Source organism: Sturnus vulgaris, chromosome 4 (genome assembly GCF_052056855.1).
Source record: "Sturnus vulgaris isolate bStuVul1 chromosome 4, bStuVul1.hap1, whole genome shotgun sequence".
Taxonomy (NCBI): domain Eukaryota; kingdom Metazoa; phylum Chordata; class Aves; order Passeriformes; family Sturnidae; genus Sturnus; species Sturnus vulgaris.
In genome coordinates this window covers 63,354,440-63,381,710 of record NC_142246.1, presented here as the reverse complement: position 1 = coordinate 63,381,710, position 27,271 = coordinate 63,354,440, and the positions used below count along the sequence as shown (strand labels likewise).

At 42.0% G+C, this 27,271-nt stretch overlaps 1 protein-coding gene across 5 annotated transcripts; it reads right to left on the bottom strand.

Annotated features, from left to right (window-relative positions):
• Positions 1-5,139: 5,139 nt before the first annotated feature.
• On the bottom strand, positions 5,140-23,345 carry ABCG2 (ATP binding cassette subfamily G member 2 (JR blood group)). Of its 5 annotated transcripts, none has more exons than XM_014879000.2 (16): positions 23,207-23,345; positions 18,081-18,293; positions 16,757-16,816; positions 16,175-16,289; positions 15,325-15,477; positions 14,774-14,931; positions 14,245-14,396; positions 13,700-13,804; positions 12,458-12,708; positions 10,729-10,811; positions 9,794-9,883; positions 9,074-9,198; positions 8,031-8,185; positions 7,186-7,275; positions 6,394-6,488; positions 5,140-5,905 (listed from the first exon to the last, which is right to left on the bottom strand). In XM_014879000.2, exons 2-16 carry the CDS (start codon positions 18,284-18,286, stop codon positions 5,755-5,757), a joined length of 1,989 nt encoding a protein of 662 aa, XP_014734486.2. In that variant the 5' UTR covers positions 18,287-18,293; positions 23,207-23,345; the 3' UTR covers positions 5,140-5,754. The 5 variants fall into 5 exon arrangements, with proteins under 5 accessions (XP_014734486.2, XP_014734487.2, XP_088020235.1 ...); XM_014879001.2 differs by having other exon boundaries at positions 12,458-12,705; XM_088164109.1 differs by lacking the exon at positions 23,207-23,345 and adding an exon at positions 19,754-19,770.
• Between the last annotated feature and the right edge of the window lie 3,926 nt (positions 23,346-27,271).

The window sequence follows — 27,271 nt, the reverse complement described above, 5'->3', positions numbered from 1 at the left end:
CTGAAATTACCAGTTCATTCCAAAGTCTGAGGTAAGCACACTTCTGTACTGCCATCAGCTTTTCCTGGAGCTAAGGATGCTGTCAGACTGAGTTCCCCAACTCACCAGTGTCAGATGCCTGTGTGCAGAAAGATGCAGCCACGAGAAACCTTGTGCTGCAGAAAGGCAGAGCTGGCAAGCACTGGAAAGAAATTCCCATTTCTCTCAGTGTTCCTGCAATGCCACAGCTGTGTAATAAAAGCCAGCTGTGTTTCCTGGCTTAGTTATTTGAAACAGTTAAGTGAAGAAACAGGTTTGACAGGGGATTTAACTGTCTGAACTGGTTTTATTTTCATGTCCAGCAAGAAGAAGGAGATGTGGACTGGGAGAGGAAAAGCATTTATGTTCAGGAGATTTCTCCCTTTTTATGGCACAGGAAGATGAAAATAAGGTCTGTCTGACAGGAGAACTAATTTTGCAAAAGGAGGGAAATATTTAGGTTGAAAGAAATTCATGTCTATGAACCATAATCTCAGATTATTTAGCAAATAGAAATGTGTCACATGGAAGACCCAGGGGAGCAACTACAGGAGTCTTTGTTGGCATTACTGTTATTTACATTATCAGGTTATACTCTCTCCTCCTTTTGTATAAAAAGACACAGCTGAATGCAAAGTGAGCACTTGCACATCCCTGAATGTCCAGGAGGCAGCAAGTTGATGCTTATAAAATTGGCATTTACCAGTTAATATGAGAAAACTATCTGCCTTTTTTTTTTAGTTTTCCAAATTGCAATGTTCTCTTTTAGAAGATCGTTTGTATAAAGTGTGCAGAAAGCCTGGCGCTGGAATACTGAAGTTTTTCATCCTAGAAACAAAAGTTTGAATACTTGTAGTGTTAATCAGCATCCCAGAGAAAATTTGCAAACTGAAAATATGTAACTACAAATCCATGACAGGGATCATGTGAGGATGTTTGAGTCACCTTGGACTGGTGCTGGTGTGTGTCCAGAAACAATCTCCATCACATTGCCTGCAGTGCCTGTGTGCAGCCATACAGGGCAGGGAATTGTTTCCTCAGCCCTTGACTCTGTGCCCACTGGGTCAGTGGAAAAGTAATCAGAAGGCAGGTGCCTATTTCATAATACTGGGCAGTGAGAGTAATTGCAGCATTGTGTTTTTGAAGAAACAGGGTGACTAAGATTTTGGCAAGGCAGCTTTTTTGAGAATGAACCAGACATGACTCAAAACCTTATGGAGGAAAAGATTATTTCTCTTGAAATATGAAGGAAATGCATGAAACTGGAGGAGCAGAGTTTACTTATTTTAGCAGGCTAGGTTAGGCTGCCCTTGAGTCTATCCATCTGTTTCCACATGTAAAGAAACTGTTTTGAGCTCTTAGTCTGTAACTATTTAGTCTCTGAACACAAGAGATAGACATACATAATCTAAAAATTTTTGTGATGTTGCTATCTTAATTGTTTTCTTTCTTCCTTCTCTGGTGGATATATTCATTATCATTATTGTTTGTTAGCTTCCAGTGTCCAGCTGACATAAATTCTTTGTCTTTTATGGCTTTTTTTTTTCAATCCTTCCTCTGTACTGGAGCAACACAGAACTGCAAACCTTTTAATTGATTTGTTCTCTGCTTTAGTGGGATGCTACTATACAAGCACATTTCTCAGTGCCTCTTGGAAAACCCAACTTAAACAAATGTCTTTCCTCACAGGTGATTGGTATACAGCCTACAAGGCTCTTATTTTGTCTACAGCACAGAAGCCAAAAAAAGATGATGGCATTTTTTTTTATGCAGCCCAGAGCATCCAGCCAGTGGCAGTGGCTTCATCAGTAAAATATGTAAGCCCATGGCGAGAACTAGAGGGTCAGCAAGCACTCAGGCACTTGTTAAATGTTTGCTTGAACAAATACAATTTATAAACCCTTGGTACACTATGAAAAATAGGTCACAATCCCCAAGTCAGTGTCATGGGCCTTTTACATGTGTCGTTTGAAAAGTCATGCAGTTATCCAAGTATGTTATAAAATTAATTTGAAAAATCACTATCAGTAATTCTGAAGATGAAATTTGTTTTCCATACTGTCCAACCTTCTGCCTCCTCATCAAAAGCCATTCTTACTGCTCTGCCACCAGGCTTACTAACCTGCTTCACATTCCACTGAAATAATTCTTTATTCCAGAAGAATTCCTCCAACAATTGATATTATTGATTATTAAGTATTTTTAGCACAAAGAAGAAGATAAAAGAGTAAAATTGAACACCAGTGATTTCAGTTTTGCCCTTCCGCCTATTAAAAGCTTTCAATTAATACAGATTTACTCCTCAGGCTGCTCTTAGCATTAGGTTTCCTTTTACTTTTTTATTCTTCTTAATAAATTAATATAGAGCTTTTTCAGGCTCCTCTGAATTATGACATTCCAAACCTGTAGAAGTTTTAAATATTCTTCCTTGGACATGAGCACTTCAACTGGGTGACGTATTAACTGGATCTAGCCAGTTTGCTATCTGTTCTTGCCTTCATGAACATTCAATACAAGGAAAAAGCAATTACTTTCAGTTACAGAAAATATCAAAACCTTAGTTTCTGTACTAAAAACAATAAAATTCAGAAGTGGTATCTTATTATTATCAAAAAGTTTCATTCAAACTAATTGAATTAAATTAGTTTAATAACTCCTTAGACAGTAACAATGCTCAGCTTGTGATTTCTTTTAATTGAAGTTGTTCAGACAGAGGATATAAAGAAAAATCTTCAACTGGATTGAATACTCTAAAACCTAACTAAAAGTAAAAAGTCATAAAGTTTCCAAGAGTCCAGATTAAATCACTTGCTGTCAAAGTGTAGGCAAACTAAAGATGAATTTTCACACGCGAAAACACGTTTTCAGTCGAGTTAGAGATATAATCAGAATTATTAAGTTCTGTACATCACACTTTTCAAAAGCTACATGCAAATGACAAAGAGCTCAGGAAAACAATGGTATCAGGCAGTTCTGTCATCTTCAAGCAACCAGCAATGCATGAGTCTTAACACCATAAATTACTTGATCCTGCTACCCTCTCGCTAAGATCCTGCCGAAAGGAGCAAATGTCAGGGATAATTCAGCTCCTGAGGCAGCCGCAGTGGGAAGCAGGGATCATTTCAAGACCGATTTGGAACAGATTAATGAAAAAAAGGCTTAATGAGCCATGCACCCCTAAAAGAATGCTGGACAAATCCACCCCTAATGAGGGTGGGGAGATAAAAAAGATTGTGAGAAACAAGTCAGGACCATTACCCTCGGGCTGTGAAGGAGGTTCTTGAGAGCCTAATTCTTGTCACAAGGTCAAGCTTTTACAAAGCAATTATTAAGGATCTCCATAGTATCAACACACAGGCACACACACGTACTCAAAGCCTTTTAACCTCAGCGATTCTGGACTCATTTCCCTTCTCCTAATAATCTTTCCTCTCCCCGCTTGCACTGCTTATAAAAGTACATGTCAGGGTTATTGTAGGGATGGATGGTGTGTCTCCTGGCTTGTGCAAGCAATGTAGTTGTACCAATCTGCCCCAAACTAAAGGGGAGAACCAGATATATCAGGATAATAGAATTTTGTGGTTAGAAGGGGCTTTAAAGATCACCTAGTGCCAACCCCCATGCCATGAGCAGGGGCACCTTTCACGAGAACATGTTCAGTGCAGTGCTGGACAAAAAGAGAAAAATTAAATCCTAATTTAAAGCCTATAGTGTGACAGAGAACTCTGACATGAGTACTACTGAAATTTCTGCCCATGCAGCTAGAGGTTTACTAAGGTATAGAATTTCACAAGTTTACAGAGTGGAACAGTATGGAAAAAAACATTTATTTTACATAAATACATTGTTATGGAATACCAGCTGCTGAAATAAGTAGTAGAAAGCAAGAAAAGTTTAGGAGTTTTGTGGTAAATATTATCTGTGCAATACCATGTCAAAACCTGTTCAAAATGTGAGCAGTTCAATTTATTTTGATTATTTCCTTTCTCAGAAACCACTGCTGTATACTGAAATTATTTTCTTTTATGACTGCATCACAGTCTATATGATCACGTTTATAACTTGTTGAAATTGTAAGGACCAGCTGCAGTTAGATGGGCTGTAGATTGCTACATCTCAGAATCTGGGATGATTTTCTTTTTTCCAAAGGCAAAATTTCCACTTTCATTTCTTTGTAGTACCAGGACCTGGAGTTCCTGTCAATTTTTTTGGAATAACTACATACCTTTTACTGTTATAAGCTATATAGTCATATATATTGTTTTTTATATATATATATATATAGTTATTGTTATAAATAATCTCTTTACTGTTTCCTTCTGCATAAAAAGGGCTAAGCTAAAGGTACAGAACACTCTCTGCCAATTTTTTGTGCTCTGAAGCTTTCATTTTCCCCAGCAGCATGACATCTTACTGAAAAAAAACAATACAATACAGTTACTAATGATCAGATCAGCATGAATCCTAATGTCATTATGTAAAGACAGTGACAGATCCTGGAGGGAATGGCCTGAAGCTGTGTCAGAGGAATTTTAGACTGGATAGTAGGAAAAGGTTCCTCACCCAGAGAGTGGTTGGGCACTGGAACAGGCTCCCCATGGAAGTGTCACAGCACCAAGCCCCACAAAGTTCAGTAAGCATTTGGACAATGCTGTCAGGGGATGTCCTGTGCAGGGCCAGCAGTTGGACTTGATAATCTTTGTGGGTCCCTTCCAGTTTGGGGTGTTCTATGTTTCTAAATCCCTTACAGAAATAAGGTAAGTTGTAAGGTTTTCTTTTATGACCTACACAAACAGGGACAAACACTGCAGGAGCAGCAAGATCAACAGTAACAACCCAAGGAAGAGCTGTAAAATTGTCTTCTATGCACTTTGATGCATTTACTATGCATAACTCTGCAGATGAAGAAGGAGATGAGCTAGCATTGCTGCACATGGCCAGGGAAAAGCTGGCCTGCCAGAATGGGATTGCTGCAATCTATGGATTCTTACCATCCTCTTTAGTCATACCTTGACATTGGTCACCATAAAAATGAGTAAGAACTACTCATGGCAGCAGCACTAATGGGACACTGAAGATGAATTTCAGTTATGCAGAAGAAATACAAACTTCAGGACAAGGTTTATAGGAACTGGCACCATAAGTAAGAACACCTTTATTTTAAAAAACAGTGATTCTACCACTTGAGTGAGGCAAGAAAGGCTTGATGGCATCAATAAGTACATTCTAGAGAAGTAAGGATTCCCAAATAGAAAAGAGCACCGGGATAGAAAGGATTTTGTCCCTGTCTCACATATCCTGTGACCACTTAAGCAGCTGAGACTGTGTTGGTGTCCTGAGAAGCATCAATTTGGACTGAATTACTTCCTAGTGAAGATAGGTGCTAATTAAAGTATGGAACCACTATTTTTTTCTGGTTAAGCCACTAAACAGATACAGTGTTTGACAAGTTCATAGCTAGAACATGAAGAAAAACTGAATAATCTCTTGAAGAAATAAATAGCTGTACACTTTTTCATGGCAAAGAGGAGTGAGCTGTGCTAGACATTTTGGCAGAGTAAATTAACATTAAGTATTTCATATAAAGGCATGGCTTTCATGTTGTTGACTTGGGTAATAACAAAAGAACCAAAAAAGTTCTGAACGAAAAAACGTCTCTTTAAAAATAATCAAGTCAGTTGCACGATCAGTTCAGCGAGCTACTGAGCAGTGGGAGTTGCTTCTTTCCCTCTGGTTTTAGGAGAACTTCTTCATGAAGTGCAGTTTGAGGTAGGCAATGGTGAGGAAGATCAGTGTCATGCAGGCCAGAGCCAGGTGGTTCTGCCAGAGGCCCCAGGGGCTGAAATCGATGCCTTGGCTCTTCAGATAGTCCTCTCCAGTACATACTCTACAAATAAACACACATTGATAAGCTCAGTCACTTTATGAACCAGCCAGCAGGATCTAGGAAGATCTCTAGAAGCTGGAGTGTGGTTGCATGTCTGTAATAGGCAGGCAAACATCAACTGTATGTCAGTAGTTAATTTTCCATTTGTAAATTTGCTTTTCTTGTAGCTCCAGTTTGACATAGGAAGCTGGAATGAATTTTGTGAGGCTGTACAATTGTGTGTGTGTGCATAGCTCTCACTTAATACAGTTTGAAGGAAAGTGAGAAGCATAATGCCAAATATTTCTAGTGTTATAAATACGAAATATGACAACAAGCAGGATGTTCCATGCAGTAAGAATGCAAAAACCCAGTCAAAGGTTCCTTTTCCATAAAAAAACTCATAGATTCTCTGGTCATCAGTGAGTATCTCTGATATTCAGACTGATGTTCTAGGGCTTCTAAAGTTCCTGATGGTGGGATTCATTTCAGTGTTCCAAAATACTTACTGGCCTGTCTGTTGATATGCAGTGTCACTGCTTAAAACTGTGCTGTTAATGCTGCTACAGAAGTCCAGACCAACCAATTCATTGATCTGTAAAGCCTTTTAAAATAGAAGAAACAATGACAACAGAAATTAGTAGGTAAAGGAGGGATACATTAACAAGATGAGATATAATGCAATTAAAATCAATTCTAAAAATGTGCTGGTATCACTATTACATTTGCCAAATCCCCATTTTTTAGCAGAGCAGCAGAGATTTTTTTTTAAGAGAGGAATGTATACAGCCTGTACACACCTGGTAAAGCATGCACCACAACAGGCTTTACCACCTCCCCCAGGCACAGGCAGAAATAAAGTAATGCCCAAATATCTCTGCAAACCATCACTCTGGCTTAAATTTTCACAAATTAGGAGAAAATCTTTAGCTTGACAAGTTTTTGTTTGATTGATGGAAAAGACAAATAGAAGATTTTTACTTTTTTGGGTGGGGATAACATTGTGCTTTACTTTGAAACCTTTCTGTCCAGCTGAAGTCCAGTGGATGTAGTAATTGTGTTTTTCATGTGAGGTGTTTCCAAATTACAGAAATGAGCTCTTCTAAAGAGCACTGGGTGCTGGTTGGTGAGAAGCACTTCTTGTTTCAAGATACTGAACAACATTCCGAGGTTGTTGTATTTAATTAGCTTTCCTTTTGCTCATTAGGCCATCAAGTTTGAAGATTACTTTATCATGATTAAAGACATTCCTTCCTAGCAAACCATTTCCAGGTTTGTACAGAAGAAATCAGAGCACTTACTGTCATTCCATATCGAGGGATGCTAAAGTATTTGAGCCAGGAGAGCCAGGGCAAGACACTTGTGAGATTGACCAGCAAACCAGAGAAAATCTAGGGACAATATATTAAAAAAAAAAAAAAAAAAAAAAAAAAAAAAAAAAAAAAAAAAAGCCATAACAACAAAAACAGGTTAAAAATTACATGCTCTTATCCTGTGTTTTTCTCTAGCTCTTGACTTTGCTTCTTCAGGTAAAAAGGAATGGGAAAGCATTCCTGGAGGAAGAAACTCTTCCAGCAGAAGAGCAGAAGGGAAGGGTTTATATGTTATCAAGCTTTGGGCCATAACCTCAGGTTCTTCCCCCAAAACAAGTAACAGGAATGCTTTCCCCTGTGCTGTAAACCCACGTGCTTTCTGTCTGGGGCACCCACATGGGTTCACATGAACTCTCTGCTATTCCTTACTGTGGGACTGCTAGTGGTCTCAGAAAGCAGGGGGCTGCAGGTCATGTTCTCAGCCACACACATTTGGCTTTCACAAAGTTAAGGGAGAGAGAAGGAAATGTAGCCCTAAGTGGCTTTCCTGCTTCCCAGGCAGTTTTCTGTCTGCCAGAGCCACAGAGAAGTCAGAGGAAGCACCCTCCTCCTCACACCCAACCCTCCATCCCCACACTTCTGGTTCATTCAAAGGGCAAATCAGAATATTCCACCCCACAGCATCAGGATACTCAAATCAGACAAATCAGGTTATATTGACCCCGACAGACTTTTTGAAGAATTCAGCTGAACTCCATGCTAGTAGGATTTCTGGATTTCAGCATTTCTGGGATTTGATGATCCAGCCTAGAGAACTGAAGAGTGCTACTCACAATCATAAAAACAAATGCCACAGTCATGAGTAGGTTTGCTATAGCGACCACACTCTGTCCTGCTGCAATGGCAAGGGCCATGGAAGTGGCTGTGTAGGACACCATCATAAGGGTGAACATCATTGTGAAGAAGGCTCCTACTGTTGGCTTCAGACCTTAAAGATCAGAAGAAGAAGGGTTTCAGAATGATCCTGATGAAAGCTCTGCCATAACCTGAACACTATCCTGACTTTCCTAGTCCTGCTTACAAATTACACCGTGCCTGCCAGCACAGGCTGTGTCACTGAGACCCAAGACAGCCCTTCTGTGTCTGTCCTGACAGTAGAAGACAGGATGAATGAGGACTATGCCCAAATCTGCAGTAAGACTGAAGACAGTAGAATGCACACTGTACTTCACTCATGCAAAGTGGCTGCAAGTTGTCCATCAAAGGAAAAACTTGTAGTGCACTTGCATGAGCAGCAGCTGTAGAGCATTTCACTAGTTTCCAGCAGAGAGCTCTCCTGAAGAACCTAGCAGCCTTGAGGTGGCTATGGATTCAGCAGAAAGCTCTGTTTCCCTCCAGTTTTACAGTCTGAGAGCCTCTTCCTGATATGGCCCTGTTTCTTATTCCTTAGGGAAAAAACTCAGACCAAAACCAACAAGCTGGTAATAATCCACACAGTCTTAAGATCTTAAACCAAAAATTTTTCTTTTAGGTGTTCTTGCAAGGATCAGGAAAGTATCTTGTAAAAGTCATCAGAAGCCAAGAAGGCCATAGATTAAAAGGAAGAAATCAAAACTAGGTAGTAATGGTTATGGCTTCCTTCTAGGGACAGTGGAGATGAGACATGTCACAGATTCTCTGATGAATGCTTAAATATTTGTGTCTTTTCTGTGAAAAAACAACATGGTATGCTACAAGCAAGTTCAGTGGCCACTGCCACACCAGTGCAGGGCTTTAGCCTGTATAAATATCCATGTATGCACACACATCTGTAAGATGCACATGATGGTTTATGGAGGGGGTTGGATGGAATGAGACTGTAGGAGACCACACTTGCCTAGCATGAAGTAAACTATGCAGGTGAAGATGATGCTGGGCATAGTCCTTATGGGTATTAAATCAGCCATCAGCTTTGCTATGAAGTATGCAGATGTTCTGTAGTACCCACTGATGTATTCATGTCTGCAAGACACAAATAGGTACAGCACATTAGAAATTTAACCACAAAAAATCAGTTTGATTTTCACCTCTTGACAAATGAATTCTAGCTCAAACTGGGAGAAAAATCTTTCACACTTAGGCTATAATGGAACTATCCAGTAGGTTTACACACTATAGAACTGGTGACATTTTCATATGCAAATGAACATGGGTATTTCTGCATATAATTTTTAGTAAATTGATGTGTCATGTCATCGAGGTAGAGAGGGTAAAGTTTGAATAACTTTCATATTTTTATCCAGCATAATATGCATACTTTTAAAGGATCCAGTTAGATTACATTTATTGCCCTCACTAGCAAGTCACAAACATATAATCAATGTCAAAACTGAGTATTCAGGGGTTTTTTTCCTATTGTGTCAATAATCTTAAATTCTGAGCTATTTATAGTCACAGGTACCTTTTGAGGGGTTTGCAGACAACTCACTAGCAGTTTGCAATGAGCACCATCAGTGAAATAATTTGAAAATTCTGCACTGGCTGTACTTAAATGACATTACAGCATGTCAGACAAACTCACAGTCTAACAGCAGAGCTTTTTGTATGTGTTACTTACATAAATATCTTCTTTTCCACAACGAAGAGTTCAATAGCTGAGACACTGCTGAAACACTGGTTGGTGGTCAGAAAGAACATTGCACCCACTCTGAAAATCAGCAAAACAATGAGCTGTTATTTAAAATGGGGTGTAAATGTGGTGTTTCCACAACAGAGCTCATAAATCCACCTGCAGTGCCTGAAGTTTGGCAGTGTTTGACCTCTCATCCCAAAATCCATGGGAAAAGTCCTGGCTATGAGTCTGAGTCTGTAACAAGCCTGACATAGATGTGGTACAGCCATTATTTAGTTTTGGCATGCAATGATAGCACATCCTCTGATGCAGACAAAAGATAGAAAATCAACTGAGGGTTTTTTTGTGGGGCTGTGGTTTGGTATTTTTCTTAATGTAATTTCCTGACACGTCAAAGATTCTCAGATTGTGAGGCATTTGTCTGCTGCAAACTGCAAGGAACCAAATAAACAGTGTGAGAACTAGTTTTCACCTTTTCCACGAAAATTTAAGGCACTTCTTACTCATTTTAAAACTGGGCTGTTTTTAAACAAATGCTATGAAGCATTTCAGGATTAAGAACCCAGAGGTTTCATAGTGGCAAACTCATGTGCCAGGTCAGGTACATACAGCTGTCAAAATGATACACAGAGCAGCATAATTTTAAAATCTTACTGCTGGTAAATTCAAATGTGCGAATAGAAATAGCTGCAAGATGACAACTTGAGTTATCTACTTTTATGTAGCCACAAGTCTGTGTATTTTAACCCTCTCAGTTTTGCAGGGACCTTGCTAGAGGACCAAAATCACATCCTCATTTCCAAGTCACACAGGCTTGGCCTCACTGATGTGAAGGGAAGCATTTGCTTTGAAGAGGTATTAAGCTCTTTTAAAGGGAGCTTTATCAAATTTTTGAGTATCCATTACCCAGGCTGACTCACCTGTTCTGCAGTCCAGCAGAGTTCTCTTCAAGTCCAAAGTAAATGGCACCTACAACCAGTCCCAGAAAAGCTGTAACACAAAGCTAAATGGGAAAAAGAGGAGGGGAAGTGTCATTCTCATTGCTTCAAGGGTTTTCCTGACAGCCAGGATGAGGATGACAGCTGATTTTCATGCTCCACAGTGTGTAATTACCGGGCTCTATCAGACATCTTACTCGTGGAACTGTTTTTAATGAGCTGCTACAACAGGGCTGTAGATATGCTGATATTGCAGTCTGCAACTATTTAAATAGCAGAGATAACAGCTGCCTCAAGGATGTCGCTTAAAAAACTGAAGTGTGTGCATCACACTTTTCAAAAGCTACATGCAAATGACAAAAAGCTCAGGAAAACAATGGTATCAGGCAGTTCTGTCATCTTCAAGCAACCAGCAATGCATGAGTCTTAACACCATAAATTACTTGATCCTGGTACCCTCTCGCTAAGATCCTGCCGAAAGGAGCAAATGTCAGGGATAATTCAGCTCCTGAGGCAGCCGCAGTGGGAAGCAGGGATCATTTCAAGACCGATTTGGAACAGATTAATGAAAAAAAGGCTTAATGAGCCATGCACCCCTAAAAGAATGCTGGACAAATCCACCCCTAATGAGGGTGGGGAGATAAAAAAGATTGTGAGAAACAAGTCAGGACCATTAACCTCGGGCTGTGAAGGAGGTTCTTGAGAGCCTAATTCTTGTCACAAGGTCAAGCTTTTACAGAGCAATTATTAAGGATCTCCATAGTATCAACACACAGGCACACACACGTACTCAAAGCCTTTTAACCTCGGCGATTCTGGACTTGTTTTACCTCCACACCAGCCATTTATTCACTCATTGAATAAAACATGATGAAGATAATTCATACCCCTGGCTACAGGCTAATTTTTCTATTGGCCTCTCCAGAACTGCTGAGAATTGCAGAGAGAGTTTTGGTGGTGCTGTGGCTGCAGAGTTTGGCCCATGAATTAGGGGATTAGTCACTCTGCAGAGGCCAGCAGGACGTTCTTCACTTTTGAAAGCAATGTGCAGCTCTGAAGGAGTCATCACTTTTGGTGCTGGTCCTTCAGAAAAAGCAGCACTAACAGAGCCAGTGATTATCTTTCATGGTGGGTGTTGGACCCCGTTATGGATTTCATGACCCCTTATCCAGAGGACATCATCACCAATAGGAGCAGTCAAATGACCAAACAGCACACACATTACGAGACTGCAAAAATATTTTTGCACTTGAGCCAACTGCCAGCACTTCATTTTGTGCTGAAGTTTAATTAAGTAAGCAAATGCAGTCTGTTAACTTTTCCTGGCAGGAGAGAGGATTTGAGTCCAAACCCCACAATGCCAAGTCTGGACCATTAGAGTCAAATCTGAGAAATATTCTTGAACACATGTGTGAAACTACTTGGGACATAATGTGCTCCTGGCTGGGAGCAGCAGGATGCCCTGCTGGGACAGGTCTTGCCTCCCAAGACTACTTTCAGTACTCCAAAATTAATTACTGAACACTCCCACATTTGGGAGCATTCAGGACACCTTATACCCCCAGATTCCTAAACCTCGAGCACTCTTTCTTCAGATGCTTACTGCAGTCAAAATATCAAGAGGCAAAACCATCCCAGTGACTTATTTAATAATCCGGGAGCCAAATAAATTCAATTTATACCACAAGATTATAGATACAAATAGCCTTACCTGAGCTATGGAAGCCTGAGGGTTTCCTATCAGGTTTTTAAATGTGCGCCTGGACACCCATTTCAGCTGGTGGAGGAAGGAATTGGCATATGTGATTTGCCGGAAAATTCCTTTGCTTTTCTTTTTATTTCCTGGAGAAATGCTCTCTAAATGTGCTTTTGTTTCTCTGTAGTAGGCAGAGTTGGAATATTTTTCCGCTAATTGCTCAGCCAAGTTTTTATCGTATTCAGAGTGTTCTTCAGTGCTTTCTGCTGGAAAGATTAAAAAAAACAGAAGAATTAAGATATTTGATAGTTCCAGTGATTCACTGCATTCAGCCCCATAGCAGACAGTTCAAAAGAGTTGGAAAAATCAGACCAAACCTCTGAGTTTGTGTGTTCCTGTCCCACAGGCAGCAGCCTCTCAGCTCTCTGACCAGGCAAACCCTTGTCTGCCCAGGGAGTTGCAGCCTGGCAGCAACATGGCTTTTAATCAAAAAGTGATTTTTGCAATCTCTTTGCCCCCAGATAGTTCTGATCTGTTTCACAGGTCTGATGACATAAACCTGGACTTCCCAGACTTTTAGATTGAGGTAATCCCACGTGTGTCTACTTTGGTCATAAATAAATTTCAGCTGGACCTCCTTTTTTTCTTAACTATAGTACAGCGTGAGCTTTTCCAATGACAGATATGATGTGTGTTGCCAGCTATAATATTTGCTAGACCCTGATCAGAGCATTTTTGTTAAATGATGGCTGCTCCTTTGGAAAAGGTATAGTGAAACTGTGTTTGGGCACTCAGTGTATTCATCACTTCATTTGCTTTTTCACTCCTGTGAAAAGAGAGTGAGCTATTAATGAGTGGCAGCAGAGAAGTATGAGAAAGCATGCTCCAAAAAATAGGTGAGAGCTGATTCGTTAGTTTGGGGATAATTTCTGCCTTAACACAACTCCAGGGAAATACCAGGTGAGCAGTGGTACCCTATCTCTACCCCTCCCACCCTGCTCAGAGGAAGGAAAACAGTAACTTCCTAACAGAAAAACTATTCCATTAGGCAAAATAGTCAAGTCATAACTACATCAAATTATGTCCTTTACAGAACCAATTGTCCTAGTTTATCATCTCTGCTTCTTCAGGATTTCAGCTGGTTTGCCTTGAAGATGAAAGAAGCTCTTTCTGTGTGCTGGGAGTTAGCAAAACAGTTTCTTAAATTCCCATTCCCACACGTGTTAGGATAGCTTGGCTCAGCTCTGGGTTTCATACCTGTGTTATTTTCAACAGCCTTGTTCATTGCCACGGCAGTGGAGTCTCCATTGATGACGTCCAGGAAAAAGTCGGCGGGGTTGTTGTAGGGCTCGCACTGGTAGCCTGTGGTGACAGTGACACTGTGGTGACAGGGTTACGAGCCCTGGGTGGCCAAGGGCTGTGCTTGGCTCTCAGGAGCACAGCCACACGTGCTGCCCATGGAGCAGCCTGCACCAAAGGCATGGCAGCCTTTGGAAAGCCCATGTTTTCCCAAGGGATGAGTGGCACTGCAAATCAGTACCATCAGCAAAAGCGAGGTGACAGCTGGCAGTGTGCTCTTCCCAGCCCTACCCCTAATTAAGGGGCTTACTCTAATTAAGGTGCACCCAGGAACAGCTCACCCAAATCCACATGTGGGTCAAGAGGAGAAACACCCAGAGAAAAGCTCAGTCAAAACACTGGGCTTGCTTGGACACGCCGTGCCCAGTCCTGGCCCAGAGCTATCGGCATTTCACTGGAGCTGGTGCAAACCAAAGGCTGGCCCTGCTGGAAGCTGTGCTCACCTATGGACTGGAAGTACTCAATGGCATGCTGGGCTGGCCCATGGTACAGCACTCTGCCTGCAGCCAGCAGTGTCAGGCTGTCAAACAGCCGGAATATGGAGTACCGAGGCTGGTGGATGGAGAAGATGATGGTCCTTCCTTGTTTTGACATCCTGCACGTGAAGAATGGCAGAGATGTCAGCTTTGCAAGTTGGTTCAGTGTTTACATAAGAGCATTTGAAAGTTCAGTTAAGTCTTGAAGTCTAATTAACTTGGTATGCCAGAGAAGGGAGAAGAAAGAAAAAAAAAAGAAAAGAAAAAGAAAATATTTAGGACATATTTACAGTGTCTGTGTGAGAAAAGAATTCTCTCTTTGGAGACAGAGAATTTATACAGATTTTTCCTACCCATTTGCATCTTTGACTCATTGGTAAGTAATTACATGTCTGAATTCCCCATTTGCTCATTCAAACTGTAATTTGAGTCAAATACAGCTGAAGTACAGCAGAGTGGAGTGCTGACAATGGGAAGCTGTTTCCAAGGCCATCACCTTTTCAGCAGCAGCAGGACAGCATTAGCAGTGCTGGCATCAAGTCCCGTGGTTGGCTCATCCAAAAACAAGATGGCAGGATCCGTGATGAGCTCCATCCCAATATTGGTCCTTTTCCGCTCTCCTCCTGACACCCCACGAGTGAACTGGGTACCAACCTGATAAAAAACAAGAAACTTGTCTTGTTTGGCCCAAAGAGAAATCCTTGAGCTAACAGCATCCCACCCACATGGCAGCATTTGAGGAGAGTTGTAAGGAATTCTGGCCCTATTCTCAGAAACAGATGTCAATGTTGTCTCACACACAGCCTTGTTCTTAATGTTAATATTGCTTGAGGTCTTGTCTTTTTCTCCAACCACTAGCTCTCCCTTTCACCTTTCCCCTTCCTTTTCCCTACAAGGTAATACCATACAGAAATGTCACTAATTATTTTATTACCAAAACAGCCTGTTGAAATTTACTTCTTTTTTTTTTTAATTTGCCATGATGGACCATTTGGTTAATTACTAAACCACTTACTATGGTTTAAGTACCACATTTACAAGCCTTACCTTGGAATCTGCCACTTTGCTCAAACCCAATTCCTTGATAACCTGATTCACTCGTTCATTTTTTTCCTTTTCCTTCACTGACTTTGGCAAGCGGAGTGCTGCTGAGAACTTCAGATTTTCTCTTACAGTCAGGGTTCCCATCACCACATCATCCTTGATTTAAAAAAAAAAAAAGAGTAGATACTTGGTGGTTGTTCAGCAGTTTCTATTTATTCTTCTGAGAACTGTATCTACCTATGTTTTATGCTGTCCTTGCATGCAGAGGGACAGTAGCAGTGGCCAGAAAGCCTGTGTCAGAGCAGAGTGTGGATTTCATGCACATAATTATATTTAATTCATGAAACAATGCTGTATAGAAACATCCTCCATCATGCATGATATCAAAATGTATAAACAGCCAAGTATTGTAAACAGTCCCTTGTGTATTCTTACCTTATTCAGGCTTTTTGGAGGTGTTGAGGGAGAGGCTGAAGGGCTGCAGGGACCTAAGGAGCAGCTACAGCTCAGGTTATTATAACAGTGTGTTTGCAGCCTCAGCCCACCACAGGAGAGAGCAGGGAGAAGGTGAAGAGAGGCTGGGTCCATGTGGGTCAGGGTGAAGGTGTTCCCAGCTTGTTTTGGCAAAGGAGGAAGGAGGGGAGGTTTTTAGACACCATCTGCTTTCTCTTGCAGAGGGAATCTGTCAGTTGTGGTTTGAGTCAGTTGTCATTTGTCAGTTGTGGTTACATATTTCTGTAACATTCTGACTGTAATTTTCGGGGGTTTTCCTAGATTCTTGGGTCAAGACAAGGTATTTGCAACACAGCAGCAACTTCTTACAATAGAATCCACAGTGATGAAAACTACTTACCTGTACTACGTACCCAGAGGTACATTTAAAGTTGGCAGGCTGAGGAGCTCCATTGATCAAAATGTCACCAGAGAGCCCATGGGGATCCTTCCTTGCAGCCAGAATGTCCAGCAGCCTGAAGGAAAAGTTGGTTACTTTTTCAGATGGGCATGCAGGAGGAGGCAAAGCTCTCTGAACCACAAACCCAGCTCCTGGAACAAACAGCTACATAAAAGCAGATCACACTAAATATTTGCAATCTAGAGAACCCCCAGCAACTTTCAAGGACTGAGTTTCTTTCGCCCTGGTTTCCTAAGGAAATGAGATCTGTGCAGGCTCATGTCCATTTCTTCAATAATTTGAGTTTAACCTCACAGAATGGTGTGTAAGGAGCGACTGTCAGCAAAGTGTGGACTAAAACTAAATTTCACCTTTCTCATATAAACTGATTGTCTTCTTTGAGTTCAAGTATTTCTCAGGAAACAGTGAGACTTGCTCAGACCTAAATAAAAACTCAGTCTTTCTCTGAAAGAGAAGTCCATTACTGCCAAATATGTACAGTGTCATTTTCCCTTTGGTGTAATTTCTGTGGAGGGCACTTACGAAGATTTGCCACTGCCAGTGGGTCCCAAAATTGCATTCAGTCCTGGTTTCATGATGCCACTGTAAGACAGAACAGGTGAGTTTTACAAAATAGTTAAGGTGGGGTTATTTCTTTGCTTGTTTCAACTGGTAGGCCAGTGTAACTTATCTCTACTACTTTCTGCCTCCCATTAATTTTGGAATTAATGAAGCTGCCTAATTACAAGCAATATTTATGATCAGACTTCACCTTAACTTTTATTCCTGATTTAAAAAAACCTAATCATTATATAATGAAGACAGAACAGAGACATGACTAATGTGTAGCAAAAAATACATGTATTTTTACCACAGAAACCTCTACGAGAGAGGCACACACTTGCTTTAACCATACTCAGTTCTAATGTATTATTCTCTCAACAGAAAGAGTAATAATTCCTGTGGGCAGAATAAACTAGGGATTTGTCTGTACTTAAAATGCTGTTGATAGTTTCTCTGCATCTGATATTAAAGCCCCATGGAAGTCAAAAGCCAGATGGAAAATGTCAGGAATCACCCATGTGAGTCAGCTGAGGTACCACAACACATGGTTTTTGAGGAAAACAACAAAGCCTTTAAGAGCCCATGTTTAACAGGTGTGGAAATTCCCTGAGCAAAGAGCAGGATAGACAGAGCTACACAAAAGGGTGAATATTTATGACAGAAATTGGAGTTAAGGAGCTGAAAGTCATGGGTGACTTGGAATGACATATTGTATGAGCCCTTGCCACTTAGTTTAACTACTGAACTGTGAATGGGCAAGTTTTATTCACTGATCATTGAACAAAGGCCATAATGACACGACTGCTTTACTGCAGTAGCACTCACTCTTGGGGGAAAAAAACACAAAACAACTCAACAAAACAATGCCAAAACCTCAGAAACCTTTACATCTCTTCGAAGTTAACCTAACCCTCACTTACATTAACATTTTAAGTTAAACCCTCCCAAAAAGCTAACCTTTCCCAGGGCCAACAGCAGCAGGCTGTTGGTATCTCAGCTGAACACCCTGGCACGGCAGGAGGATTGCCAGGGAGTGTGGAGCCAGCAGAGCTGATAGCAGCCAGGAGGGCTGCACCCCCAGGGCCGAGGGAATTGAGCTCTCTGCTCTACAGGCTCAGCCCAGGCACTGAAGACCTGGGCTTAAGCACAGCTGACAGCAAATATGAAGCCACCACACACACAAATAATTTTTCTCAATCTTGATCTGCGTATTGCGCTGAATGGCTCAGTGACATGAGTGAAGCCAACCCTCCGGACAGAAATAAAACTTACACATACTCTAAAGAGATGTTTAAATACCTACTTGACATGTCTCAGAACTTCTTTTCTAGCAGTTTTTCTGAAACACAGGAACCCAGTCTTAGTCTTCACACGGTAGCAGATGTTGTGGAAGGTGAGCACGCTTCCTGCCCTGCCAGCCAGGTCTGGTGAGGACTGCCTTCTGCTGGGAATGCCATTTGTACCAGATTCTGACATCTGAATGCACAGGTGTGGCTGGTCCTCTGCCATCTCTCCTCTGGAAATGAAGCACGGGAAAGGGAGGATTTGGTTAGGTATGAGGAGGAAAGGTGTGTCTTTTGGATAGGAAGGTTGGGTCCTGTGGGATCAGACCTGGACATGATGAGGAGCTGGGTCTACCAGAGGTAAGGAGAGAAGAGTTTCTCCCCACCCTGATGGTCGGCTGGGGTGGGCTGATCTTGGGGGCACAGCTGCCCTCTGAGGTGAGCATCTCCTCTGGCACCTGGAATTCCTTCTCTGAGGTCTGTTTCTCCCACATTTTCTCGCTCCTCTTTCACAGCTGCTGAACAGCATCTTTTGCTTTTTCCTACACGTCTCCAGAGAGGCTCTACCAGCATCACTGACACACTCAGCTTTGCCTCAGCAGCTGGAAGTGGCTGTGTCTGCCACAACCTCAGCATCTTTCCCACACAATCCTCCCTTTCCACCTACCCCTGAGCAGCAGAACCTGGCCACAGGCAGAAACTGTTTTATTAATCTAAATAATTTTGCTAAGGATACAGCAACATGCAAACTGGCACTGCTGCCAAGTAATTCTCTTCCTTGGGTTTGATTTCCATGGGAAAACTAGAAAGTAGTTGTGGAATAATTGAATTTATCCCACCTCCCTCATCAGCCAGGCTTCTTCCTGTGAGCCACCCACAGTGGATCATCCCTGGCTGTCCCTGTGCATGCAGACCTTTGTCCCCTTTGTGCTTCCCTAAGGGTCATTTGAGAGAGAGGTAGGGTCTGGCCTCTCTATAAAACATGTTGACTCACAGAAGCCTAATTACTTTAATTGTCACTATGAGAAATGTTAGCAATGCAATAGTTCGTGGGAATCAAGAGGGTAGAGGAGCAGCTGGGAGCTCTGGGGTGACCAGTCCCCTACCTCAGCATAATTACACTGCTTACAGCAAGAAAGGAAGCAAATTATGACAGAGTTTCAGACATGCTGAATGAATTTGAGAGCTGTTAGTAAAAAGGAGCCTGGGAAAAAACAAAAACAAACGTTTAATCTAACAGGCTCATATGGTCACAAAAAAACCCACGCCCTTATCTTGTCAGTTTGCTAAGGCTGCCTGACAGACAGCTGAGCTCTCCTTGGTGGCTATAGCACAGTGAAACCTCTGGAAGCTCTACATTCAGCAACCAGCCTATCTGCACATAAAGGCTGCTTCACCTTTCTCCCAGCGATGCTACCCCAAATCTACCCTAAGTTTGCCTCTTCTGAGAAAGCTGCAGTCTTCTGTGCTGACAAAAATATAAATTCTTAATGTTTTAGTAATCAGTAATCTAGGCCCAGTGCAAAAAAAAACCCGTGTTTGAAATGTAATTACAATGGGTCTAGCTTTAATTTTAGCTAAAATTCATTTTTAGTAAGTTGAACATCAATCAAATGTGCAACATTTAAAATATAGAGGCCTTTTACTGATAAACTGCATACACTCTCACTTGTGCCAGAGAAGATTTACCTACCTGGAGGAGGACAGGTAATTTTTGAAGGATATTTTTCCTGCAGTTTATGGGTTAATCTGTCTGGACATCCATCACTGCCTTTTGATGAAAGGATGTTTTGGTAAATTAGAGATGTGCACTCAGAACTGCTGTGGGAACTTGTCTTAAAGTCTCACCAAGTGCTGAGCAGGGGTTTGCTGAGCCAGGCACCAAATACTCAAAAACAGGGGCAACACCACAGGCAGGCATTAGAAAAATCCCTTGAGCTGTTGGATAACCAAGCAGCACAAAGTGAGTGCAGAAGTCAGGAGACAGTGTGACTCTGACCTTGATCTATCACTACATAGATAAGGTATTTGGATCCATATTTTGCTTGATCACATTTTTTTTCTCAGCTTAATATTTCAGTATCACTGATCCAACATTATGAGCAAATGAGAAAAAAAGAAGAGGTAGAGTTTGACCTCAGACATAATCAACAGAATGGTTACATTTTTCTTTGTTTCATTGATTTTGTTGGGTTTTTGGTCTTTTTTTTCCAAAGACCAGCATAAAAACCTAGCTCCACATTTGCACTGGAATTTCTGAAGTGTTCCTCAGGAAACAAACGTACTTTTTTTTTAGGAATTAAAGAAATTAATTTTTCCAGGATGAACTAGACAGGTAGAGAGTAAGCAGAGAATCAGAAACTCTTCACAAGTAAAGATCACACTGCTTTTACAGTGTTGTTCCTAAGAACAGACAGCTGGTCATAGTCAAATTTAATTTATCAATCAAGTTATGATGAGATTGCACACTTCCTTGCAAAAATATGTGTAGAAGCTACATAATTAAACCAGGCATGGGAAGAATTACGTATATCCATAGGAAACAGTCTCTCAATGGCTATTTAAAACAGCTGTCAACAGGAAACTTCCAATTCAGGAAGTCTTGATAATCCAAATTTCCAGAGAAAAACAGTATTATTTGCTCTTGTCCCTTGGGAAAGCACTGACTACTGAGCAGAGGCACGGGGTTCAGGTCTCACTGGACCTCTGGTTTAAGTTGGTTTAAGCACCCTGGCTGCAGGGTGCTTGTGCCACTAACAGGGACAGAGTGGGGTACAGCAGGTGGAACACCTGGTACATGGATTTACCTTTGTTCTGTTCCTCCCTTCAGGAAAAAAAAAAAAAGTGTGTTGCTGGGCACATGCCATTTATCAAAGCGAAAAAGCCATCTATTTCAAATGTTGCATTAATACTGAAAATAGCATTTCTCACTTTCAGGGTCAGCTGTGGCTTTGTTGGGTGATCCATGGGAGACTCCCAGAGTGGCCATTTGGATCTCAGCTGGGAGAAGATGATGTGCTGATGGTAGAAATGATGCACACATGTTAAAATTTTCATTTGCTTTGCTTTTTTGGATGCTTCTTTTTCGCTGCAGTGTAAGAAGTTGTAGTGAGATAACCAGCTTGGTATTTTACAAATCAACCTTCCCATTTCTGATCTAGCAATAAACTCCAGAGGGTCCTGCTCCTTCACAGCTAATGTAATTGTCAGCTGTTTCCTCAGAAAGGGAATTTTTAAAACATTGCAGATTTTAATTGTTTAAAAATAATTCATTGAGTTTAATGTGACCTACAGCCACAAAACATTTTAAGTCAAAGCTTGTGCAGGACAAAGAAGCAACCATGATAGGTGTTAATTGAATCAATTTCCATGCAAATTTTAAATGAAGTTTCTCAGATTTCATTGCCAATGGCTTACAAATATTTACTTTAGGTGGAAATGAGCAGGAGTTTCAGTGACAACATGTACTGCCTGCTGTATTCAGAAATACTTGTTAATCTCAATAAAATGTTTCATATCCTCATCGTATGAACCCTGGATATAGCATATTTTGCATCAGCAAAACAAAAAAATTATGAACTCTGGAAATGTCACAAATTTTGTTTGCTTTGCCAAATACTTCTGAAATGGTTTTATTGCCACCGATTTCAGCATCATTTCAGCTCAGGTCTAATAGAAAATCCTTTTCTTCAGAGATATTTAGTCTCAAAAAATTTTGTCAGGAGATGGAGTACTGGATCTAGAGATTTAACCTTTTATTAATGGCAAAATGAAACTACTTTCTTAAAAGCAGCCAAGAAATCTCTTTTCCTACTGTTTCAATGTACATAAAATTGAAGTTTTACAGTTGCTTTCCTATGTATTCTTCTGAGACTTGTAAAGTACAAAGTCTCATTTTTTCCTACACACAGAGGGAAACTAAACAAAACCATCAAACAGCAAAACGTGCTACAAAGTTCAATTGATTCAAACACACTTGAACCACAACAATACCATACCTGTAGTCTTTCAAACAGTTTCAGTAAATGTATTTGTGTGCTTTAAGACACATGGTCTATATAAAAAGCTAGGGAACATTTATTCCTGTCAGTTTTCCTGAAAATTTTGTCTCCAGAGGGATTTGCAGTTCAAATAGAAAAAAATCACAATACTAAAAAAACAATACTGTAGAAGTGGTAGTAAAATTATGAACAGCAAAATTCAGACGTGCATTTTTTAAAATCCAGGCCATTACTCAAAAGATTTTATCTCTATAGAGACTAAGCGTTGAAGTCACTTAAGGAGGAGGAGTTTTAGAGACAGAAGCAGCTTTCAGCATAATTTTCTTAAGAAAGGTGCCCCAAACCCTTTTTAAAAACAATCTTTTTCTTTTTTCTGGATACTTGAACATGCCAGAGAAACCACAGTTCAGCGTGCTATTATTTCTCTTATTTTTAGTGGGTACAAAGTTAAGTCTTGCAGCCTGCAAGCTGAAGCAGTATTGTATGTACATTTTGGACTTTGGATATATATAAATTCACAGAAGTTGTAAGTACACCTTTTCTCCCCCCGCTTCTTTAGCCATTTCCAGGGATGTGTGACTGAGAACGGCTGTGGGGATGTAAAGGGGCCAGGACCATACATTCCTCTTTCTCGGGAACACGTGCAGGAAATTAAAACCGTTTGAGTAAATAAGGATAATGCGATTTGGGCAATCTGTAAGTTAATTGCCGGGGATTTGTAAGCTACCTTCCATGAAAAGAGCCCTGTGTGTTAACCGGGGACCGAGCGAGCAGCGCACGGTGCGTGCAGACATTTATTTATTTACACGCGGGTTAACACGCATGAGAGAACACCGAGAACGGCAGCTCCCGCGAAATTTTCTCACTTTTCACCTTTTCCCTGTTTTTAATTTATGCCTTGAAGCTTGTCCCCCTCCCTCGCCTTTTATAAAGCGTATTTTCATTGATTTCTTGCCTCCCCAATAAAAGCTGTGAGAAGGCAGGCGAGCGTTTTGCTGTGGCTTCCTTGGCTGCTGGATGAAAGCATCCGCTGAGACAATTCCATAGCAATGGCAGGGCAAGCAATTCCCGGAGGATGGAGCCACCGAACCCGAGCTGAGCCTGTGCCGGTGGAAAGGCAGAGCTGCTGCTCCACAGTCACTCACCAGCAGCAGGTCCGGGGCAGCGCTGCCGAGGAGAGGATGCGGGATCCAGGGAAGGGAGGAGCGCGGAGTGCAGGATCACAGCTCCGATGTGTGGCTCAAGTGGCAGGGAAGGGCAGTGCCACCCGGATCATCGCATCTGCTGCAGGGCGAGCTGGCGGCTGGGTACCCTGCAGCCCGGGAGTCTCCACCCTCTCCCTTTGTGGGGAGGGCAGGGCCAGGGCGAGCCGCTGCTGCTTTCACCTTTTCACCTTTCAGCTGAACGAGTCACAGGCTGTCACCACGGGAGTGGTCCTTTTCACAGGACACTATGTGGGCATGACATCGATGCTGTGGAAGGAGAGGCAGCCTTGGTTAAACAGAGCAGGAGAGCTGGTCCCCAGCTGAGGTAGCATCAGGCACATCTCTCCGGGAGCTGTGCTAACTGGGAGCAGGATCAATGACAGGCACGGCACTTCTCCTGTGTGCTACCTGATGCAGTTTTGCTTTCCAGGACAGATGTACCCTCCAATAACCTCAAAGATAAGGCAGATTTTGGGGGATGCTGAAGGAACTCCTTCAGTTCTTTTGGCACCATCCCACGTGAGGGTCTGCCAGAGCTTTGACAAATGCATGAGCCCATGGAGTCACATCTTTCTCCTTGGCAGATGACACAGAAGAGTACACATTATAGATGGTTTCCATTTAAAATCATGATGTTTTCAATCATCTCTTTTTCCTAGCAAGACTCATCACTAATTATTAAACATCACCTGGACCAAATACCACAGGGCCAGATTTTTTACATAGCTGCAACCTGGGATAGGTTAGTATATCATTGTTCATGAACCATGCTCCTGAGACCTTGTTCTTCCCTTTATCAATGACTTTATAATAATTAACTCTCTACTGTATTTATATGAGACTTAGAAGCATACCAGCAGCTAAGGAAAATCATTGCATAGTCCCAGTGGCATTTGAGAAGATGCACATGTGACTGAAGAGATGAAGAAATACCCTTATCTCAGGGAGCATATCTGCAGCCTGGGCTGGAAATCTCAGCAGGCAATTTGTAGTATCAGGTCTGGGCTGCCCCCAGACGGCCTGGATGCAGGACTCAAAGGTGTATTAAGTAAGTTCCTGCATTGGGATGAGCTGTTGACTTCCTTGAAGGTAGAAGCCCTGCAGAGAGGCTTTGACAAGCTACAGGGCTGGGAAATCACCAACCAAAGAACTTTAAACAAAGACAAGTGCTGTATTTTTCACCTAGGATGGGACAACCCTGGCTGGATGGACAGACTGGGGAATGAGAGGCTGGAGAGCAGCGCTGTGCAAAGGGACCTGGGGGTCCTGCTCCATGGAAAGGTGAATGTGAGCCAGCAGTGCCCTGGCAGCCAGGAGGGCAACCCTGTCCTGGGGGGCATCAGGGACAGCATGGCCAGCTGGGCAAGGGAGGGATTGTCCCCTCTGCTCTGCTCTGGGGCAGCCTCACCTCCAGGGCTGGGGCAGTTTGGGGTGCCACAATATAAAAAAAACATGAAGGCATTAGAGAGCGTCCAAAGGAGGGCACGAGGATGGTGAAGGGCCTTGAGGGGGAAGATGTGTGAGGAGTGGCTGAGGGCACTTGGTCATTGCAGTTACAGCTTGAAGGGAAGAGGCAGGGCAGGCACTGAGCTCTCCTCAGTGGTGACAGTGACAGAACCCCAGGGAATGGCCAGAAGTTGTTTCAGAGGAGGTTGAGGATGGATATTAGAAAAAAAGGTTTTTTTCACTCAGAGGGTGTTTGGGCACTGGAACAGGCTCCCCAGGGAAGTGGTCACAGCTCCAAGTCTGACAGGGTTCGAGAAGATTTTGGATGATACCCTTGAGTACATGGTGTGGTTCTTGTGGCTGTCCTTTGCCAGGCCAGGAGTTGGACTTTATAATCCTTCTTGGGTCCCTTCCAACTCAGGATATTCTTCTATGAGTTAGGAAAAACCAGAGCACTTGCACAGGATGCAGAGAGAAGTGACTGCTGCTCTCAGCAAGACTGGTGCTCAGGCTTCAACCAACAAACCAACAACAACAAAAGGAGATGAAAAACTGTGGGTATTTTGTTTGCACAGATATTTGCTCTACTCTTAAGAGCCTTTTTTTTTTTTTTTTTTTTTTTTTTTTTGTGGGCACAGGTATCTTTGAGATTGTTTCTGAATGCATCAAGTCACAGTTTTGTTCCTGTCTTCAGGCACGGAGCAGACTGTCTGAAGGAAAGCCCCAGCTGATGCTTGCATTAGAGTCTGAAACACTGAGTGAAAGGAATTCAGCCTTTTTTGGGAACTGGCCAGGAGCAATTTAATTTCACTGGTAATTTTTTTTTCTCTTAGACACATGTATGGGACACATGTATAGACACAACCTGAAGGGGCTGGGCTATCAACTCTGATAGCTACTGAGATGTTTATAGGTCCTGTATAAAGACAGTACAGAGCCATTCACATTCAAATCAGTAATAAAAGAAGTGCATTGTAGGAACATGGTTCCTCAGAGATAAGATTACAGATTTCATTAGGGAGAGACAGAACACGCTTTGGGCATCTCATCAGTTTTGCTGCTGCAGGGCTCCCAAGGGGAAAAGGGTTTATGTACCTGTGACCTCGGGAGTGCAAAACTCAGTAATGTATTCTACCCTATAACTTTTTTTCTATCTTACTGCCTCCAAGGCCATACCCACCCCAGGTGCTTATTTGTCAGATAAGAATGCCTGAAAAGTGCTCATGAATTTTTCCTCGTCTATCTTTGGACAAACCTGTTGTGTATCGAGGGATTACATAATGTTAGTAACTGATTAAATATGGAATTCAACCTTTCACACTTGTGTTTTGTGCTTGGTCAGATGTGAGGCACACCCACAACATGCATCCGACCTTTGGCCAGTTCACAAGAAATAAACCCTGAGATGTCAAACACACCATAAGTGAGGGATCACCTTATCAAGCAATCCTTCCAAGCAGCTTGCATGCGCTGCTTAAATGTTAAATCTGGCAGAAAGTCACCACCAGCTGTTCATTAACCAAAACAAAAGGTGAAATCTGTGCAGAAGCCACAGCAGCCCAGGGGAGGTCCTGGGCTGTGCCCCTTCTCAGGTTTGGGGTTGAATGAGGCCCTGCACTTTCACCTCAGCACTGGAAGGCAATGTTTAAAAATATGAAAAAAATTTATTACAAGGAGGAGAAGAAAACACATCCTGTATGAGTAATTGCTATTGAAAGACTCAAGGTGATGAATCTCAAGGAAAGGATGTAGATACTAAATCTAATGTTGCTCAACATGATGCTCACCAGGAATTCTCCTGAGCTGCAGGTCAGGCTGGCATGGCACAGTGCAGCACTTCCAGCTCGGTCTCAAACTTCTCAGGAATCATTTGGGCTGTCTCATTAGTCCTGGAAGTAACATGATGGGCCTTTCCCATCATGTAAGGCTTAACATTCCCATTACAAGTGACTTCAACTGTGGCCCAGTTAAACCACTGTGATGTTAACATCACACCTTTTACTTGAGTGGGAGGTTTCCTAGCAGGTTGCCTGCTGGTCAGACTGAGCTGCATTTCACTGATGTGTTCCAGCCTCCTGAATTTAGGCTTAGAGCTATCATCCTTCACCCTGCTTGATCTTACAGGTGTTTTGACTCTACCTGGCTTTGCAGACCAAACCTGGCTTACTTGAGAATTAACATACCTAGGAAACATCTAAGAGCTCTGTCTGATCTGATGTTCAGGGTCATGCCTCACTGCACCATTTCATGTCCCCGTGGGATCAGTGCAGAGCTGGGGATGTTTAGCCTGGAAAAAAGGAGGCTCAGGAGAGACTTAATTGTTCTCTACAACTACCTGGAAGGAGTCTGTAGAGAGGTGGGGACCAATATCTTCTCCCAGGTAAACAAGTGACAGGAGGAGAGGAAATAAAAGGAAATGTCCTCAAGTTGTGCCAGGGGAGCTTTAGATTGGATATTAGGAGAAATTTCTTCATGGAAATTGCATTGGAACAGGCTGCCTAGGGAAGTGGTGGAATCAGCAACCCTGGAAGTGTTAACAAAATGTGCAGATGTGGCACT